Source organism: Cyanistes caeruleus, chromosome 1 (genome assembly GCF_971803275.1).
Source record: "Cyanistes caeruleus chromosome 1, bCyaCae1.hap1.1, whole genome shotgun sequence".
In the NCBI taxonomy this organism is placed as follows: domain Eukaryota; kingdom Metazoa; phylum Chordata; class Aves; order Passeriformes; family Paridae; genus Cyanistes; species Cyanistes caeruleus.
Genome location: NC_141701.1, coordinates 91,370,504 through 91,377,497, shown reverse-complemented (window position 1 = coordinate 91,377,497; position 6,994 = coordinate 91,370,504). Strand labels below are relative to the sequence as shown.

The window sequence follows — 6,994 nt, the reverse complement described above, 5'->3', positions numbered from 1 at the left end:
GTGTCCCTGCGCTCGGCATTCCCCGGCGGAAGGCGGGAGCGCTTCCGGGGCGGGCGGCGCAGCGGCCGCGAACATGGTGCGTCGGCAGAAGGCCAAGGCGGCGGCCGGGGGCAAGCGCGGGGCTCCCGCCGCGCTCCCCAGCCCGGCCTCCTCCTCGGAGGACGAGGCGGACGAGGCTCCGGAGGAGGTGCCCTTCGGCGTGGCGAGGGAGGCGGCCGAGGCCGAGCGGAAGCTGGCGGGGGAGGCGGCCCGGAGGTGCGGACACGCCGGGGCCTCCCGCCTCGAACGGCGGCTCTCACACCAGCGTTTCCCTCCTCTTACCCCTTCGCTTAGCCCCACTCTTCTCCCCTTTCACTCCTCTTACCTCCCCCTTATCCCCTCGCGTATCTCTCTTTAAACCCCCCCTCTTACCCTCTTAGCCCCCTTTTTACCCCCGTTCACGCTTCTTGCCCCGTCTTATTCCCTCCTTTATCCCTGCTTATTTCCCCTTGATGTCTCCTTTCCCCACCTTATCTCCCTTCTTACCCCACCACCCCTCTTACGCCTCCCTGGCCTCTTCTCTCTCCTTATCCCGCTCTTACCCTCCTTCACCCCTCTGAACCCCTTTCACTTTTCCTATCCCCTCTCCCTTATCCCTCTACTTTCCCCTCCTCACCACCTTCTTTGGCCTTCCAAGCCCCTCCAAGCCCTCGTTCACCTCCTTTATTCCCTCCCGTAATTCCCCTTCTCGCCACATGGAATTCTGACAGTGGTTCCCGCCTCCCCGCAGGCACCGGCAGCTGCAGAAGGAGAAGCGGCGGCGGCACCAGGAGCTGTTCGCAGAGCAGAAGGTACCGCGCTACCCCGGCCGGGCTCCTGCGGGCCCTGCGTGTGCCTGCCGGCGCTGCCCGTGCCCGCCTGACTCCCCTCTCCCCCACAGAAGCGCAGGCTGCTGCCCGAGGCCGTGCTGCACGAGCTGCAGGAGCTGCAGGATGTGTCCCCACGGTGAGGGGACCTGGGGAGGCGGCGGTGGGTGTTGGGATCCCTGTTTCCTTATCTACCACCCCTGGGGCAGCCTCTTCTGGTCCTGGCTTGGGAGGCCGGACTGGAAATGGGGGTTCTGTGGCTTTGGGTAAACGAAGGGAGCATGAATTGAAGAGTAACTGTTGCCTTCCCTTTGCTCTGCAGGCCCGCTGAGCAGGCTGTGGCCGATGACCCAGGTACGCTACAGCTTGCTTTGCTAATGAGGTGCACATCTGGTACTTCAGGAGTTCATTCCTGTGCCAGAGCTGCAGTGGGGAGCTCTGGTGAAGAGACCTTATCCAGGTCTTAAACATGAACACACTGGACAGAGTGTCTTTTCCCCAGGAAAAGAAATATCTGAGGAAAAAATTCAGTCTAATTCTTACACCTTTTACAGAAATCACTTGCTGTGCAGTGATTTCACTTAAATCGCCTGATAATTAAGAGAATCATGGGCAGGTGTTACAGCAGAAAAAGCAAGGACTACCAGAGGTGAATTAATATTTAGCCTGTGTTTAAGTTACAAAGGCTATTCCTGGGTAGAGTTGTTAAATTGCTGCAAACTTTATATATCAAACTGCAGTTTAATAGCATCTGTAGAAAATTAACTTTTTTCAAACTCAGAATTATAAAATCAAGAACCTAGTGTTTATGAGTGCATTCATCTGTATTTTGTAGGACTTCACAAAATTATTTAAACAGTTCTCTCATCCAAACCTCACATACTGCTGTATGCTGTAATTGCTACTTTTTCTTGCTTTTATTTAAACAAGATCTGACATAACAAAGAGATAAGCTGAGACTTAAGCAAGACTAAAGCTAGAGATGGATTTCCCTGTATGGGTTACCTGTAGCTGTTGTGTTGCACTGAATTTTTGTCCTGTGATGAATCCCACTTAATTGATGTCAAGGAGGAGGAAAGCTGGCTAGCAGTACTTCGGGCTCCCCTGAGCATATATGTCTTCCCCTCCCTCTTAAAGCTGTTCTTCCTAGTCAGTGCTTCTGGAAAATGCTGCTTGTTTTGAATCCTGTTTCTGGAACCTGTGACCGGTTTTGATTTGTAACATTTTTGGGAAATTTCATTTGCAAGTTACTCTAGGTGAGGAACTTGACGCTGGGGCTGTACAGCTGGAACAAGGCCAAGATGAAGCGCAGGAGAAGAAGGGCAAGAGGAGAAAGGGTGCCAGGTAAGAGGAGGAGATGGCTTTGTCTGGTGTGGGAAGGGGCATCACAGCAGCTGTTCTGTCACTGCATGGCTGTACCCTCTTCTGCACTTTATGTTCCCTTGTCCTTTGATTGAAAGCATATTTATGTGCTAAAAGCACCTTTAATAGCTTCTAGTTTAGCATATATGTGTGTGTATATATAATTTTAATGTATTACAGGTACGTAACTGCTATGAGATAGCTGGGCAGTCATAAGCACAGCAGTACACATTGTGTTGTGTGCTGCTGCAGGTGGGGTGGTTGAGCACCAAATTCCTGCATTTTAAGCTATTTTTCTCTCTCCTCTTTATTTTGTTGTCACTGATGGTCCTAGATAGTAACTGCCCTAGCTCCTGGTAGGATGAGCTCAGGATGGCAAATAAAACTGCTCAGGGTACACAAATGCATATGACAACAGCTTTAGAGTATTGGTCCAGCTTTTTATTTTTTTAATACTGCCACAAAGCTCATCTGGGTATCAGAAACCATCACTGGCTGCTGCTGTGCTCAAGCAGCAAAGCTTGACAGCAGCATCTGTTGTTCTGGATCCTGTAACCACAGTGCAGGGATTTCCATCTCTCTCTGACTAGGACAAAAGGGAACTACATGGCTGTGTGCTTGAAAGACCACAGTGTAACAGGCCTGCACCAACAGCTCGCCAAAGACTTCCTAAATGCTCAGCTCTATGGGCCACACACCAACAGGGTACAGGGTAAGCACTGCTGCTTGGCTGGGTCTGGATCGAGCCTTGTCTGCTTTCAGCTTGGTGATTAACACTTGTCTCTGTTTCAGCAAGTGAATTTTTTTCCTTTGCAAACAAGAGAGACCCAGTCAAAAAAGCTGCAGTTCAGTTTGTGGACAAGTCTTGGGGTGAGTACAGAAGGTCAGAGTAGGTACTATTTTCTGCATATGTGGCTAAAAGTACACTTGAATAAAATCAGGGTTTCTGTGCTAGAGCATCCTGGCTTATGATTCGCTTAACTCCAAGCACCTGGAGAGTAAGGAAGGGGCAGCAGGACACTGCAGCCTCAGTGGGTGTCATGAGCACACCCCTGGGGATGGTGTATGAGACCCAGGTTGAAAAAAAATTACTTAATTTTTGGTATGTTCAGAGACAGCTCTTGTGCTAGAACCAGGGCTGCTCAGTGAAATAAATACTTCGGTAGGTGTTGTTTCAGCCTCCAGTCTCTGAGCTGCTGGAAGGCATTTCAGATGATAAAGAGGGATAGCAAGATCCCAGGACATCCGTGTGGTGAGCACAGGGAAATAGCACCCATTTCTCCTCATTTCCATAATGGATGGGGACAGGCTCACAGCCACACAATCTGTGAGGCTCATGAACACCAGAGGAAAAAGTTACTGATCCTTAGCAAGCAGGGCCTGTTTTCCATCTGTGCTCCATCACTGAAAGCAACATTGCACCCCCCCATCCTCCGAAGGAGCCTGGTGCACAGTGGTACTCCTGGCCAGTGGAATGCACCTGAGGCATATAAAACACATTAGAAAGTTTATCAGTGTTTGATGTGGTTCTGTTCTGAAATGCTGCAGCAGCCAAGGGATTGGCTTTTCCAGCACATGGGCTAAGAAAATGATAACTATTATGTTATATTATTAATTATAACAGCTATTTGTTTGTTTCTTTTAAGGGCAAGATAAAAAGGAAAAAGCAGCAAGGTTTAAGAAACGTTGGCTGGCAACACAGGTTAAAAATGGAGTCTGAAGACAGCTTTTTCAGAAGATGCTGCTACGGACTTTTAGTGACAGTTGATCTCAACACAACCCAGGTGTTTTCTACCCCCTTCATCATCACTTTGCTTTCAGCTCCAGCCAGCAGAAGGCTCCAGGCTGTGCCAGATCAGACTTCCCTGTTTTCTCCCCCTGTCAGAAGTTCTTGGGGAAGCTAGAGCAGCCAGGCCAGTGTTGTGAAACACCAGGTGCTAGGGCCAGGCTTGCTGAGCTGCCTCCATGAGGCAATGCCTTTGCAGAGAATAAAGATGAGCAATGTTCTACCTACTGTTGTGGATGCTGCATTCCTTACAGCAGGCAGTTCTTCCTGCCGCTTCAGTGACTCGTGTCTCTAAGGAAAGGCTGTACCCTAACAGCAGAATCATTAAATCAGCTCCCACAGCAGGACACTTCTCTCCAGCCTGATGCTTACTTTCCAGCTGTAAGGGATGGGATTTTCCCCATCTGCACGGAGTCCTGAGTTAGCTTCCTGCTAGAGTCACTCACTGTGTGGCAAGAACACGGCAAAGCCTTTCACTTGGCACCAGCCCAGCTCCCTCGGGGAAGTGGCAGCCCTTGCTCCAGGGATGAGCCACTCCCCTCACACGTCTCCACAAGAACCGCTGGAGCTCGAACAAGACAATGTAGCATAAACGTCCCTGCTACCGTGGACGTAGATGTAAGTTTTTAATGGCTGGTTAATTATGATATCACTACATTTTATTGCAATATAGTACTATTTAAGCACTTTTAAAAATGCAAGGTGTACAAAGATTAAATTAAGACTGTAAATTGACTAAATATTTGGTTTTTATATAAATAGGTCATAACCACACTGTGTTGACATGTAATACTGTTATAATACAACAGTTAAACTGGTGAGCCTACACAACAGAAGCTGTCTGTAGTTAAACAAGGAAACAAAGTTGAAAAGACCATGTTAAAACAAAAAACTACTAAGATCAACAGGTTGGGATTGTAAGTAGCAACAAACATATTCACTCAGCTCCTGAGTAATTCAAGTTTTACAGTACACATTAAAAAATATCATTTCTTCCCATCAACACTATATATCCAAACCATTTGCATTTTGCAAATTACACTGATTGAACTATGTAACAATGGGGGTGGAGGTTGGCAAGTCATCCTGCTTGACGTTTACATCACCCACATGCTAATACATCCATGTTTTCTATTCTTCCGTCCCACCACAAGGTAGCAGGATTTTTGGTTTGTTTTGGACAATCGTTCAAAGGATTGGTACTTGTCAATTTGGATGTCTGACGTTACCAGTGATATTTTCAACTCTTAGTTGTCTAAGAGGTTTAAAGATGGAAATCTTCTCCTAACACTAAGTTAGAAATCATTTGCATCATGCTGTAAACTAGGAAGCAACATAAAGCGACAGACTTGTCCTTAGTACATAATTAAAATTCCAAATTCCAGTCAGCAGAGCTGGTCTGCTTTCCATGTTGAATATGCCACAACACCTTTCAGACCTTCAAAATGCATAGCTAGTGTAGGTAGTCTTCCACTGTGGCGAACGCACAGGATCCAATTCCTGACCGGGCCATCAATCCTAGACACTGTGATGCCTGTCCCATGGCAAGGGCAAGTGGGGGTTGCTTTGGCAGATTGTGAGTCTCTGAAAAAGAATCACAGTGGCAGGTAAAATACCTGAATTATTTCATAGTAATACAATGAAAACTTGACATTTAAACTACTTTAAATCATTTGAAAAGTTTCCTCTTAGAGCAAGACACAAAGCAGGAGTAACAAAGTGACCGTGCACAGCACTGTTATTGAACAGGCCCATTTTTGCTCTGAACTACAAAAGCAGAGAAGTACTGTTACTTTACATACTCTCCAAAAGTATCCCTCTCTTCCCAGAAGTGTACCCTACACTGCTAGCCCTACGGTGGAGCAGCAGGGGCACCTGTGTGGGACAAGAGGGAGGCACCCTGAGCTTCCTGGGCGGGTCACACTTACCTAGTATTGCACTATTCAGCACAGAGCACACTGGTTCTCTTTGTATGGGGTCGAGCTGATTTCCAACAGGGCTGCTCCAGGGATCGGAATATGCAAGTAAACTGAATGCATCCTGTGGGAAGATGATTTTATTACAGCTACAAGCAACTAGTGAAAAGATGGGCTATTTTGTTCAACTGTTTTGATTCAGAATCACAAAGGTGACTGTCAGCATCAACACAAAAAGACAGAAAGAAACTGTGACAGGACTTGTTCCATTCAGTGTTTTTTCCCAAGAGCAAGGCAAAAGGTAGCATTATTTTACTAAGTGATGGGGTAAGAGAAAACAGACTGAAGACTGCATGCAGTCTTTGGCAGGAGAATTCCAGAGCAGTCTCAAATCAAGGCAAACTAATTAACATGCAGAGTACTAATGACACAGCACATTTTGGGCATCTCTACCCTTGCAGTTCTTTTATCATTAGAGACAAAAACAGAGTTTTGATTCAAGAGGCCAAGTTACGTGGTCACAAATGAGAGAAAGTGCTAGATTAATTTCTGTGTTTAACTGTGTAACAGCACAAAATTGTCTTCCCTGTGCACGTGCTACACCACAGCTGACCAGAACACCTGCTCTGAGACAAGTGAAAAATGGCAGAAGTTAAAGCACAACAGTATTCCATCAGCACACCATGCTGTGGGCAGTTCCTGCTGGGCAGCACCTTTACAAGAAGATTAAACATACCTTGAGCATTTTCTTATTCACTGTGTTTTTGCCACATTCTCTTCTTAGCTGCTCGCTCATTGCTTGCAATTCTCTTCCAAAATGGATCATCCTTTCAATGGCTGCTTGGCTGCCACCACATAGCTGGCGTCTTAACTGACTTGAATCTACTTCTAAAGAAATGATATCGTCATCATCACCACTGACAGAGCCGAGGGTAACAGCCTATGGATCTACAGACTCTGCACTGGTTTCACTCAACCACAGCTGCCTGCCCAGAGGGACAGCAGGTCAGCCAGAGACCCTGGCCCCACGTGCTCCTGTACCACACACACTGCAGAACTGCTCCTTATAAACATTTAAGAGACCT

General features: G+C 47.1%; 2 protein-coding genes across 2 annotated transcripts in view; one reads left to right on the top strand and one right to left on the bottom strand.

Moving 5' to 3' along the window:
• Positions 1–39: 39 nt before the first annotated feature.
• On the top strand, positions 40–4,216 carry NOL7 (nucleolar protein 7). Its single transcript, XM_086842586.1, has 8 exons — positions 40–255; positions 770–830; positions 920–984; positions 1,168–1,199; positions 2,093–2,189; positions 2,798–2,919; positions 3,000–3,077; positions 3,854–4,216. The coding sequence occupies exons 1-8, from the start codon at positions 74–76 to the stop codon at positions 3,925–3,927; spliced, it is 711 nt and encodes a 236-aa protein (XP_086698712.1). The 5' UTR covers positions 40–73; the 3' UTR covers positions 3,928–4,216.
• Positions 2,627–6,994, bottom strand: part of RANBP9 (RAN binding protein 9) — a 40,561-nt gene continuing 36,193 nt past the window's right edge. The window contains exons 12-14 of the mRNA XM_086842363.1: positions 6,646–6,797; positions 5,922–6,033; positions 2,627–5,577 (exon numbers count right to left, since the gene is read on the bottom strand). Of these exons, the coding sequence (XP_086698489.1) occupies positions 5,447–5,577; positions 5,922–6,033; positions 6,646–6,797 (395 nt within the window). The 3' untranslated portion in view covers positions 2,627–5,446. The remainder of the gene's footprint in view (positions 5,578–5,921; positions 6,034–6,645; positions 6,798–6,994) is intronic.